This window comes from Carassius gibelio, chromosome A5 (assembly GCF_023724105.1).
Source record: "Carassius gibelio isolate Cgi1373 ecotype wild population from Czech Republic chromosome A5, carGib1.2-hapl.c, whole genome shotgun sequence".
In the NCBI taxonomy this organism is placed as follows: domain Eukaryota; kingdom Metazoa; phylum Chordata; class Actinopteri; order Cypriniformes; family Cyprinidae; genus Carassius; species Carassius gibelio.
The window spans coordinates 30,606,703-30,620,833 of record NC_068375.1 but is presented as its reverse complement, the minus strand read 5'-3'; the positions used below and the strand labels follow the sequence as shown (position 1 = coordinate 30,620,833).

Sequence of the window (14,131 nt, the reverse complement as noted above, 5' to 3'; positions counted from 1 at the left end):
TGCAATTACTAATTCCAAGCACATGAGTGACCATGAGTGAGTCACATTTATAATTGGGAAATTGTGAATTCTAGATAATACATGAGTCGGGTTGCTGTAAAACATGGTGGAAACACTAATCTATCATAGATAATGTCTATAGAGATCAGCGAGCGGAAAGCAAGACTGTAGCAAATGGAAAAGAATGATTTTGTGCATTCATTTTACATGTTGGAGTTTAATCATTTTGAAGGCACAATGTACAGAACAGCTTATAGACAACAAGTGTAAAGTGAATCAAGTGACTTTCGGAGTTTACTTTTTTGGAAACCTTTTTGAATACCAAATATATTTATGAACCACATATTTTCATCATTTTGAATTCAGATGTAGTTATTTGGGTACTTGGGTATTTAGGCTACTTTCATGTTATTCTTCCAGGTTAAATGCATGACATGCTATGCTAACGAATGCTTGAGGTACAAGCTTCATAGGTGCACTTTAAGGCATATGTCTACAAAGAGCTGACTTACAGTTGTTTCAGCATATTACACATTACAGTATGCAGAGAAAACTATAATGCATACTCTGCATGCACATTCTCGTAATTCTGTTGATTATGAAAGGGATATTGCTGTTGTTTACTCACCAGGCCCTCGCTAGGCATAACATTCGTCAGATGGACAACCTCTAGGTGGGCAGACTGCGACACCAACGAATCCGACGACAATGAAATAATGTGCTCGCAGATACCTGATAGAGTCTTACACTGCAAAGAGAGAGAAAGACAGAAAGACAATAAGAGACAGACAGTGTTGTCAGTAAATGTTTGCGGTTTTTAATAGTAAATCTCTCAGTCTATTTAAAGCCATTGAACTGGAAAGGAACAGTCAACACTGGCATCACTTCAACAGTCCGAAAGTCGGTCAGCATCATGAAATATACCAATAATGTATAAGCCGTTAATAAGTCATATGCTATATATAGATTTATCCATGCTATAATTTTTCTTTCATCTTTTTCTCTCTGTTTGTCTCCATCCATCCTTCCCTCTCTCTTTCTGTTCTACAAGCAGTGATCCTAAAGGGAGAAAACTTCACAATCTGCATTATTCAAGATATCCAACCTTAGGCTAAACACACATGCGCGCACACACACACACACACAAATAACAGATTTTTGCTTCAGAGCAAGCTAGATGCATGTGACTCCACAATCACGTTTTTACTTGAAATTTACTTTTAAAGGCTGTGTGTGTGAGTGAGAAAAGTGTGTGAGTGTTTGCTTGCAAGACTTCACCACTATAGGAAAATATCTTTTAAACAGCCTTTAGGGATGGAGGATGTTCCTCACTTGTAAAAAAAAACTTTTATAAAGTGGTGTTAATGTCTTAAAGGACATTTTCTTTACCTTGAAAGGTGACTGCACCTTAAAAGCAGGATCTTCAAAAAAATAATAATACACAACTGAAAAAATCATGTTAAAAAATGTGAATTTCACATTTGTGCTTCTAAAGCCTTCCATGGCTTTAATTTTTAATGCATTACTGAGTCAAAGTAATTGCCTGTAGAAAATCAAAATTAGATGCTCTCAATACAGTTCATAGAGGTTCCTCACATGTATAGATGTACAAGATTGTGTGTGTGAAAAGAAAGTGTGTGTGTGTGTGTGTGGCTTGAGAAACACTCACCACATGTAGAATCTTATTCTCAGTTTCATACACTGTGCAGTCCTGAGAGGAGAAGAGAAACACGGACATTTAAATAATAATAAAGGACTGTGCTATTTGTGTGTGTTGAATACCGAAACACTCACACGCACACACACCTGCTGTACTATGGTGGTAAGCTCTAGACAGAGCTGAACAATATTGTTCTTCAGCACTGAGTACTCAGAAACACTGACAAATGGAGACCTGCAAACAAAGCAAAACACATACACGAAGAGATGAAGCCATTACAGTGGACAAACAACTAGCCCTGTTCCAAATAATCAACAAGAGCAATATTTTTCTTATTTTAAACATGACATGACCTGGGCTGGACTCAAACCTGGATTTCTGGATAGTTTCCATTATGCAAGCAAAAAAAAAAACAACTTATCCAGGCTATTTGATTCACTTTTGATTCATTCCAATCAAGTTTGATTTCAGTCCCATTTATTACTATGATAGGTTTGTTTTGTTCAGTCCAGGTGAGTTCATATCCTGTTTACATCGGTTTAAATACCTGTCCAGCCAGGCTAGTAGATTTTTTGCAGCTCCGATGAGGTCAACGACTGAAGTCAGGAAGTCGTTCGGGAGGCGGCGTGACACCCGTCCATCATAATGCCCCCCGCGGCGACGGCCCGTAATGAAGTTCTGCAGATTCTTAGCAGATGCATTGAGTTTGTGCGACAAAGTCCGCAAATTCTCTGTCTCTAGACCATAGTTCTGCAACAGGAGGAAAACAAGTGTTTACACTACCATTCAAAAGTTTGAGGTCTGTAGGATTCTTTTTTTGTTTGTTTGTTTTTTCTTTTTCGTTTTCTTAAGCAAGCATGCATTAAAATGATCAAAATAGCATGAACATGATAGATTTATTAGTTTACACTGTTCTTTTCTCTACAAAGTCTAATATCAGTTTTGCCTAAGAAGGTCCAAGTTAGTAAACCGAAGTACAGCCGTCAATTTTATGGCTTATTTTCTCATTCTGAGACATAAAAGCAAAACTGTGTAAGTGTAAGCAGAAGAAAAACCTATCAAGCTGCATTCGCACATCATGTTCTGAGGGTCATCATACAGACTAACAAAGTTACTCAGAAATAAAACACTGCCTACACTGTGAAATGAAATAAAGCACACAATCAAGTCTCCATTCATATCTGGCAAAGGCATTACTCAGAATAAATGTCAGTTTCTCAGAACTCAGGCTATGGTACTGCAAAACCCATCATTTCTGTGAATCGATTGGCTGAATAGTTCAATCACCAGACCATTCTGATTCACAACTGACTGTTTCAAAGCTTTTAGTAACAAACAGAAGATTTTATTACATTTCTTCTTTTGGATTTGTTTACAGTATTAATAAGCTGCCCCAAACATCTGTCATTTATAGAGATGAGGGGTTTTCAGACTTCCTCTCAATTTATTTTTCTTTTTTCTATGGTGTTTGTTGGTACCTGCAGTACTGACGTGTCATTTTCTACAGTCGTGACTGTTGTTCTCTTATCTAAGCACCACAATCGCTGCATAAATTAGAGCCTCAATGCATATTAATATGCAGACACCCATTCAATGTTCCAACCATTATTATAAATAGATCCTTATATAAATAGGTTTGGCAGTAAGGTCTTTGATGTTGTTCATGGCACATTTTTAAAAGCTCTCCGAGGTGTCTTTAGAATCTAAATAAGTTTTCAGATAGCTATGTATGTTAGAAAAAATAGCAGAGACCCAAAGCAAAGAAACATATTTTAAAAGGATAAACCCTGGAAGGTCAGCAGACTCCTGTGAGGATTTAGGAATGAACTGGTGACAGGTTAGTCTTGTTTTAAAAAAGGTTTAATGCAACATTTATAAGGAGAAAAAGGCTTCAGGATGGTGCTTCGGAGGGCAGCCAGTGTATCTTGCTTTACTTTTGTATGTTTTTGTTTGTAAATTCTATTAAACTCAAAATACCAAATAGCATAATGCAGAGAGATTCTATAATTTTTTATTATTATTATTTTGCATTGTGTAGGCTGCTGAAAAAATAAGAGTTTTTACTTACCTGCATTTCATAAACTTTGAATGTGCCTTACATGGTCTGTCACTGCATGTTAATATCAGGCATGCTGAAATATTTCTGTAAGGTCTTGTGAACTGAAGTATGTGAGTATTTTTTTTAGACTCAGATAGAAATGAAAACCCTCATTTTAGCTAAGTGGTTGACTGGTGATTTTAAATTGATGTTATATTTATTTTTTTAATTAATCATATTTTTTATAATGATTTTTATAATCTTATTATTATTATCAATTTTATTTTTATATATTTAATATTATAACTTAAATGGAAGCCTGTAGAACCATGTATTTCAATGTAAATTTTTAATAAAAAGAATATATAAAGATTGGACAAAAAAAAAACTTCAGCTAAATAATATACAAGACAAAAATGTTCAAATTATAATTACTAGGACTAAAATGTAAATAAAAATAAATTTAAGTTAATTAAAAAAAATTTAAAGGGGGGGTGAAATGCTATTTCATGCATACTGAGTTTTTTACACTGTTTAAGAGTTGGATTCCCATGCTAAACATGGACAAAGTTTCAAAAATTAAGTTGTACGTTTGAAGAAGTATTTTTGTTCCCAAAATACTCCTTCCTGTTTGTCACAAGTTTCGGAAAGTTTTTTTCGAGTATGGCTCTGTGTGACGTTAGATGGAGCGAAATTTCCTTATATGGGTCCTAGGGCACTTCTCCCGGAAGAGCGCGCGCTCCCGTATAGCAGAGCACAGCAGAGACATTCACTGATCAGAGCGATTCACTGATCAGAGCGAGAGCATCGCGAAAAGTCACAAAAGAAGTGTGTTTTTGGTTGCCAGGGCAAGACAACCCTGCACAGATTACCAAAAAAAACAGCATTAAGGGACCAGTGGATGGAGTTTAATTTTTACAGAGCATCAACGGAGTTGTGTAAGTGTTTTTGTTTGTTCCCTGCATTTCGAAGATGCTTGTTTTACAAACAAGGCCCAGTTTGACGCCGGATTTGTGTATCATTTATTTCTTAAGGATGATGCAATCCCAAGGAAAAAGGGTCACGATCGTGTGTTGGAACCACAGGCGGTGAGTAAAACTGCTTCAAATATCTCTGCCTCCTTGTTAGTGCGTCCCCTCCCATGCCAGAGACCTGGGTTCGAGCCCCGCTCGGAGCGAGTCGTTGCTGCTGCTGCTTTCGTTCAGTTTCAGCCTCTGGATCTGATTCTGGATCATAAATAAACGGCTGAATCTGACTGTAAGCCATGGTTTGTTTTGGATGATGGGTTTTCCCTCACGGTAATGTCACAGCTTCCACATGCTCTAAACGCAAAAGCCTATTCGCGCTCGTGATTCTTTAGCTCCGCCCACACGTCACGCCTCCAGCCGGTCGTGTTTTTCTGGGAAAAATCGGTACAGACTATCTTTCTCTTATGAATATAATAAAACTAAAGACTTTTTGGATTTATGAAGGATGCAGTACTACTCTATATGTACCCAAGATTAACAGGATATTGAGTGAAAACGAGCATTTCACCCCCCCCTTTAATGTACTAAAAGCAAAATGAAAACTTTCATTGAAGTTTTGGACCCTATTTACATTAGTATTCACTCAAAACAGCTCTTTACTAATAAACTCAAATTCTGCTATTGAGTTGAATCTGCAGGAACAGCTGTGAGGATGTTAACTGTAGTTAGATTTACAGTAATTCCTCCTCTCTCTCTCTCTCTCTCTCTCTCTCTCTATCTCTCTCTATGATGCATGAATTCCTCTAGTAGGCCAAAACCAAAAACGCATCTTCCCTTCCCTCCACACTCTCCTCTTTTTGTGTACTGGTTGGGAGATTCCCGCTGGGTGCTAATCATTCAGTGTTAAGCGGAGTTTGATTAAAATGTCTGTTGTGTCATTAATACAAAACAAACACATCATTATCACAGCCAGTCCCTTTCACTCTCAAACACACAGTCACACACGCACCAGTGCGCAGAGTAAGTCCACAGCCTCTAGAATGAGCTCCTGGTGTCCGATGCGGGTCACGCCAAGCTCTTCCAGCTCCTGATGGGTGATGTGAAGCAGCTGCTCTCCCGTTATCTGCTCTCTCTCAAATGTCCTCATATACTGCAGCAAACAGTCATCCAACCCTGAGAGAGAGAAAAGTGCAACATGACCATGTGATCATAATTCATTTATGTCATGTAATAAACTTAAAATGTGACCCAGTTTAATGGGGCTTCACTCCATACAGAGAGCTGTCATTAAGATGATTAATACATAACGCTCGTACACACACATACCAAACGCGACGCATAAACACACCGTAAACCTGCAAATGATGTCAAGTGGCTGATTCCTGAAACAGTTTGTGCTTTATTCTAAAAAAAGATGATAAACCACTTAGTGATTACAGACACGTCTCTCAAAATGAGACACACACCTGCATTTCTCTCTTTCTCTCTCTCACACACACACACACACATTCTCACAGAGGATGATGTTGGCTGAGAGACTTTTCAGATGGAACACTGTGAACTTGCAGATATACACATTCAGTGTCCTTCATAACCAGCTCTATGGTCTCATATACACACACGAGATAACCTGCGTCTTAGTTTACCAATGTATGTGTCTGTATGTGTCTGTGTATGTGTGTGTGTGTGTGTGTGTGTGTACGGTGTCCTTCAGCTAAACAGACTCTCTCTCGTGCTCATTCTCTTCATTCTCTCGTTCTGCTCCAGCTATACGGGCTGCTTGGCAACCGTTGCTTAGAGACGGGGATGTAAGCCTGCACAGGGAATGATAAAGGCCTCCATTTCCTACAGTCCTACACACATACTACATAGCCCATACTGGAAAGGCGCACACATACATACACTGCAAACCTAGACGCACATTTCACACACAAGATTTCTTAACAGCTAAAAGAGAAGTGTTATGCACCACTTGCAACAACAAATGGAATTGCAAAAATAATGAATCTTTGCAACGGTTTCTTGGACACTCCCCCTTTTTGCCATTGGCTGGATGAACAGATAGTCCAGTCCCATACTAACACCATTAGGTAAAGAGTGGCTTACTTTTAGACTAGGTTTACACAAGTAGAAAAATATACAAATAGGTATGTATGAAACAATAACAAAAATATTAAATATAAATTTCTATTGAAGATTTGTATATATTTTGTAAAATATTTAAATAATATTTAATTTGAATAAAATCAACCCTGACTTTCATCAGCCAAATGTACTCTGGAAAAAAAAATTATGAATTATTTTCACTGAGTAAATTTCACAAATTATTAAAAAGAAACAGCAAGTTAGATTGAATTAAACATGGAATTCTGAAGTAGAAAGACTGAAACAGTATTTTCTTGTAAAACATACTCAAAAGTTATGTTTTATTTACAACTTAAAAAAATAATTTGTTACAGTGTTATTTAAGGTCAGATAGAAATCGCTGTATAAACTGCTCATTTTCTACATTTGCAGTGAAGTTTCTGCATAATAATCTAGAACTGGAGAGAGTACTTCATCATAGAAAAATTGTAATTACCATGCATAATTACATTAATTCTCAATACATTCAAGTATAGCCTCCTTTAAGAAACACACACACACACACACACAAAATCTCTTCAAGTTCACTCTTCTGGTTTCCAGCCCACCATCTCACATCTGTGCTAACACATTACTCTACACTGATCTAAGAACAGCTGACAAAGTAAAAACATATCAGGTCCCTCCCACTGAGGAAGGTGAGTCATTGTGAGGAAACCCTTTAGAAAATGATCAAACGCTCACTCAAACACACAATGCAAATAAACATCCAACCAATCCAAAGCCAGCTGCTGCTGTTTCAGCTTCTGATAAACTGTGAACACTGACACCTTGGTGATCATTTAAAAAAAATCTGTTCATCATCTGTATTTAGACTATTTTAGACTATTATATTTAAATAATTTGCCAATGATGATTCAAACGCGAGTTTTGAACAGTGTAGATATTTTAATCTAACTTTTAATATAAAGAATATATATTGTTTTTATATATATCGATTACAAATGCAGACATGGTTTTATGTTTACGCAGCGCGATATTCAACTCAACGCATAAAAAGACAGTATAAGACATTATAATCAGTAATTATGTCCCCATGCACTGGATGCAACAAATGCCTCGTTTTTAATGGTTTTTATTTGTTTTGTCTCATCTAGTGATGAACGGATCGCAAACTATCCTTCTATTTAACTGGATCTTCTAAGTGAACCAGTCGAACCAGTTCACCAAATTGAATTTAATCGTTTGAAATGGTTCGGGTCTCCAGTCCACACTAATCCACAAATTATTTTATTTAATACACAAATAATTATTAGTTATTCTGTTTATAAATGTGCCTTACACTCCCTCTGATGTGAAATAAACCAATAGCCCGAGTCATTCAGTTACTCCTAACAGTACATTGACTGAACTGCTAAAAGAGAACCGATGATTGGATGTGCGCGAGCAGAGCAGCTGCTGAGTCTCGTCCTGCTGGGAGATGGCATCACAATTTGTTAGGGGTGTAACATTTCTGTCACACACTTGAGGCATTTGGCCAATCACAGCGTACTGGTTAACTGGCAAATCAGAGCACACCTCGCTTTTCAGAATGATGAGCTTTGTAAAAATCTATGGGGCACAGAGGAGAAACAATAATGTACATTATGTAGAAAATAATGTGTTTTTTTACCTTAAACTGCATAAACACATTGCATTACACCAAATACACAAAATAAAGTTCTTTTTAGCAACGTCATATGACCCCTTTAAAAAACATTTCCATAATGACCAACACAATCTACCAAGAGCAGTGCAAATAAGCGTCTGCTTTAAGACACGGTTTTTTTGGAGCGTTAAATAATGGTGCAAGTACCAGTTATTTGATGAGCGCAAATGTTAGTAAATCATGTTGCAATGTGGATTTTAATACACTCCTCCCATAAATTTTGTGTCCTACAGGGATACTCCCACAAATGCATATTCAAAAAGGTCAGATGCAAAAATAACTGTAATACTGCATTAACAGCTGCTTAATCCAGCTTTGCATCACAAGAATAAATGACATTTTTAGAATAAATTAAAAATAGTTATTATCATTTTTAATAATGTTAGTTATTATAATTTTTAATAATATTTCACTGTTTTAACTGTATAATCAATCAAATAAATCCAGCATTGGTAAGCATAAGAGACTGCTTTCAAAAATGTCAAGACTTTTACCTAATTTGTCCTCCTCCCCCTTCTGCATCAACTCCAATATATGACGACTTTGCCATGTTTTTCTTTAATAAAATTAAAAACATTAGTTCACAATTTTCCAAATCACAATCTGTCAAGCACACCTTACCAGCAAACATACACTCATTCACATCCTTCTCTTCAATCTTTGAGGCAGAAGTCTCCAAACTCATCCTTTCTAATCACCCTTTCTATCCTATTACATCTCATCTTCTTCAAGCCTTTTCTCCTACAGTTGTACCTGCACTCACTCACATCATTAACATATCCCTCCACACTGGTGTTTTTCCTCTCAACATTTAGACAGTCTCGTATAACCCCACTACTTTTGAAACCCACCCTCAACCCATATCTTTTAGGGAACTACAGACCAGTTTCCCTTCTTCCTTTCATTGCAAAAACACTTGAACGAGCTGTGTTGAACCAAGTCTCTGACTGGCAAGAGCGGATTCCAAATCATCAATACTTATCTTGCTTGATCTGTCAGCTGCTTTTGAAACAGTTAACCACCAGATCCTCCTGTCAACCCTATTGGCAAAGGGCATGTCAGGAACCACACTCCAGTGGTTTGAGTCTTATCTATCATATAGGTCCTTCAAAGTACCTTGGAGAGGTGAGGTGTCTAAGTCGCAACATCTAACTACTGGGGTGCCTCAGGGCTCAGTTCTTGGACCACTTCTCTTCTCTGTCTACATGGCATCATTAGGTTCTGTCATTCAGAAACATGGCTTTTCATACCGAAAAGAATGTACGTCACACCTCTGTTTATCAATTTGCACTGGCTACCAATAGCTGCTCGCAAAAAACAAAACCACCACTGGCTCTGCACCCCTTTACCTAAATTAATTACTTTAGACTTATATGCCCTCTAGAAGCTTGCGTTCTCCAGTCAATTTTAGAGACTTTTAAATTAAATGTTCCCTCCTGGTGGAATGACCTGTACAACTCAATCCAAGCAGTCCTTAGCCATCTTCAAGAATCGGCTAAAAACAAATTTTTTCTCTAGCACTCTCTATTCTAATTCTATTTCTATTAAAAAAAAAAAACCTTTTAGACTTGTGCTCTAATAATTTGCTGCTTGTTTTCTTAAAGTCCTTGCTATGTGTACTTCGTTAAACTAATAGTAGTTTGTGTGTGTATGAATGTATGTTTGTATATATATGTTAAAATAGGTGGAGACAAATAACCATCTCTGTAAGGGAGTGAATCATTCAACTTATTTGTTCAAATACATTCAACTTATTTGTTCAAATACAATGGTTAAAATAACTGAATCATTCACTTAAGTAATTCTGTCAACAACAAAGACTTATTTAAAAACAGGTTTAAGTGAGTGACTGACGTGACATGACATTCAGCCAAGAATTATGACCCATACTCAGAATTCGTGCTCTGCATTTAACCCATCCAAAGTGCACACACACAGAGCAGTGAACACACACCCGGAGCAGTGGGCAGCCATTTGTGCTGCAGCACCCGGGGAGCAGCTGGGGGTTCGATGCCTTGCTCAAGGGCACCTATGTCGTGGTATTTCTGGCCTAAGATTCGAACCCACAACTCTAGGGTTAGGGATCAAACTTTCTAACCACTAGGCCACAACTTCCCCTTATTATGGAGACAATTAATTTTAGTGTATTTTAGTCATGTGAAAAAGGCCTTTATGTATTATGTGAGTTTAAAAGGCTTTTTCAACATAAAATAATTTGTGAGAAATATTGCTAAATTTACTGTTTGCCCCAAAAATTTAATAATAAAATGTCTGTGTTATGTGACAGGTTGAAATCCAATCAATCTTCCTTGGCCAAACACTGAAAAACTACAGAAAGTGCCTGATTTTGAGGAATATATATGTGTGGTGAGGAATAATTTTAGAGAAACTCTGTTTTGGTTCATGAAAGGTGATCCAGCATTTGAAGTTCTTTTAAATAAGCTCCCAGAGCATTCTGAATTAGTTAAAGAACCTGACCTTGAGAGCTTCAGGAAGAGCAGGTAATGAGTGATAAAACACTCGGTTCAGATAAGGGTCGGAAGAGCAGAGCACTTTCCCCACCAATGCAGTCAGTTTATTTTGGGTTTATTAAACTGAAGGCATTCATCAAATAAGTTGTTTGTTTTTTGTTTTTTTGTTTTTTTTTGCAGTGCTTTAATCAGCACAGGAGAGAATTTTTGAATTGAGTTCATCTTCTAAACTGGCATGACCTCTGTGGTTTTGAGTTCACTTTTATTCCCATGTCCCCTTCAGACAGCCAATCTTGTCTATTTAAAACGAAGTTTCTAGAAATCCAGTCTGTATATAGAACCCATGAAAAGGCTTGACGAGTACAGTTTTATTTCATTTTCAGCCTTCCTGTAGCTCATACAGTGGAACACAGTGGTAGCACACCAAGGTCATGGGTTTGATTTCCACAAAAAGCAAGAAAAAATCAAACGTGTACCTTGAATACAATGTAAGCCAAATGGGATAAAAGCATCTGCCAAATACATAAATGTGAATATTTCCTAGTGAGACAGTATGTTCTAACAGGATATTTCCCGTTAGAGGCAATAAATAAGGTAAATTCATGGCCTCAAAGCTAACATGAACTAAATACTATGAATGTCCAGATTTTTATTTCATGTGTCTGCTTTAACTGTGCCCTACATGACTTAAGGATAGCTTGATGAATACATTTGCCAAATTTCAATGAAACTGTGAAGCCCAACTGCAGGTGCTAAAGAACATGCAATGTTCAAATAGAATACTAGTATACTGAAAATGGAACTGTCACCTATTTGTAAAAGCATGTGAAGCAGTATGTAGTAGGCATAGCAAAACATTTCAAACAGAAATATGGTTTACTGTTCACACATGACCACAATGCAGTGTAGAGGTCAAATGATTCATCGGTTTTGCCGATTAATCGGCACCGATAGTTGATTGCTGGAGCGGTTATCGGCAAAAATCCATGCCAATAGTTTTCCGAGTTGCGTCCACTGCAGTTGCTGAGAAGGGTCCACTGGCATTATTCAGTGCAAGAGCGGCCTGGAAATCACTGACAAAATGTGTCAGGAACACAACTGGACACAGATGCAGGTTACAGTGCGAGACCAATTTATTCAAAAAGTCAAAAAGAAAAACTCCCTCCAACGAACAGAAACAGGCCCGGAAATGAGGAAAAAGGTCCAACAGAAAAATAAGAGGCTTCAATGTCCTTGCATAAACACCCGGCAGGTGGCGCCGAATGGCGCTGAACGATCAAAACCAAAACAAAACACCATGTGCACACGAAATGCAGACATATACAGAAACACACACACACACCGAAGAACGGGGTGATCAGACAGCGGACATGACAATGTGTTGTTTATTTTGACACTGCAAGCTGCACAGAGCGGGAAACTCCAGCCGACAGAAAATCCTGACGCGGAACGTATCTATCCATATGTATGTAATTTTAATGCTATGGCAAACTTCGCAAACTTTGAAATAACTTTAATGATCAATATAATAAATAATATTAATATTTTTATTCATTTACAAAGTATGGTTCAGTACTGTTTCTGCTTTTCTTTAAACACAGTAAAGCACTATTTTAGTTTTCTTTTAGTATCAATATTCAGTAGATTAATTGGTATCGGCCAGTGTGGTCCAACCTAGCTATCGGTATTGGTAAAATCCACTATCGGTCAACCTCTATGGCATTGTGAATTTTTTTTTTTTCTTTTTTAGAATGTCTCATTATGTCTTATTAATTCTTGGCAGTCTGATTAAATACTAAGTTGAAAAAAAAGGTCAATATTTCTTCTGATGTATTTATTACACTGAAAATTAAAAGCCAAGTTGAACACTTTCCATTATGGGATACACTATTCAGGCCAGGGCAGTGAGATCGGTTGTATAATGCACATTTTAGCAAATGTATTACAGTTCATCTGGGATTTCCATGCTTACAGAAAATTTGCATGCTAGATACTGCCGAAAAGTAGTGTGATAGTGGGTTATTCTGAAGAGCTAAAGTTTAAAGGGGTAATTCAAGATGGGCTTTTAGTAAAACTGGTGCCATATGATTAGAGAGAAATGGGGCTATGGAATGCCCTTTTGCCAAAAAGGGAAGAAAACTTCAACACCTCTGAAGCACTGGGCTCAATCTGGCTGTCTGTTAGCAATGATACAAAAATACAGAAGTACGATCTGCAGTTTTACATCATCCACAAAACTTTTGCTGACAAATAAATGGATGTTTCTGTGCAGGTGACACAGAGAGAAATACACATTGTTCGTTTACATATACTACTGATATGTAACAACACAAAGTGGGTTAAAAATCTGACCAAGGCACTGGTGTATTGTCATGTAACCCTAAAATATACAGAGATAGCAACCAGCTGAATAGGTTTGCAAATGAAATGCTTAGGTCTCTGGAAATGTTTTATTAGATGAAACAATTGCGCCACTAGGGCTTATGGAGTGTGCACTTATTTTGTTAAAAGAACAATGGAGATAAATGATCTGATAAGCGACAGGAGGGTAGCAGTAACGATGAACACTAGGAAGAACCACTGCAAACAAACTCCAAATAGTACAATAGTATTGACATTGTTTCTTCTGGCTGCCATTTCTTAACTACAACTGATATGTAATGCAACTATAAGGAATTAACTCAAAAAAACTAAAAAAACAAAACTGCTGAACCAAATGAAGAGCTACAATCCTAACTGTCATCTTGGGCTTGAGACCCTGTCATATGTCAACCTTCATGATGATTTCTCAAATGTAAGCTGTAAAGGTCAAAACTGGGCACTCAGCAGAGTTTTATATTACAAGATGTCTGTAATGTTAGAGGAGGCAGATTATCCCTACAGACATCATCAGCACATGTCACATCTCTGCACCAATGCAAGTTTTTTTTATTGTCATTCTGCCAAGGGTAAAAAGAGAAGAATTAAATATACACAAAACAGAAAGATGGCAATGGCAGCAAGCCCAAAAAAGCAAACAATAAATACAATTTAGGAAATAAACAGTAAACAATAGACAGAAAACAGCAAACCAATCACACTGACAGATGTTTGCTTGTGCAGAATCTCAAACAAAATTTGATGCAAAGTTTGAATATAGTAAGCATCAAATACCACCAAACTGACCCTGGACCAGGTGCTCTGAGGTCTGACAAACTCTTT

At 37.2% G+C, this 14,131-nt stretch overlaps 1 protein-coding gene across 4 annotated transcripts in view; it reads right to left on the bottom strand.

Moving 5' to 3' along the window:
* The window catches only part of LOC128011858 (connector enhancer of kinase suppressor of ras 2), a 38,238-nt gene that overhangs the window by 21,033 nt on the left and 3,074 nt on the right, over positions 1–14,131 (bottom strand). For 3 of the 4 annotated variants that reach the window (XM_052594622.1, XM_052594631.1, XM_052594648.1), the window contains exons 2-6: positions 5,676–5,839; positions 2,208–2,410; positions 1,795–1,894; positions 1,670–1,711; positions 629–748 (exon numbers count right to left, since the gene is read on the bottom strand). In XM_052594622.1, coding sequence (XP_052450582.1) covers positions 629–748; positions 1,670–1,711; positions 1,795–1,894; positions 2,208–2,410; positions 5,676–5,839 — 629 coding nt within the window. The remainder of the gene's footprint in view (positions 1–628; positions 749–1,669; positions 1,712–1,794; positions 1,895–2,207; positions 2,411–5,675; positions 5,840–14,131) is intronic. The other variant, XM_052594640.1, reaches the window with a different exon arrangement.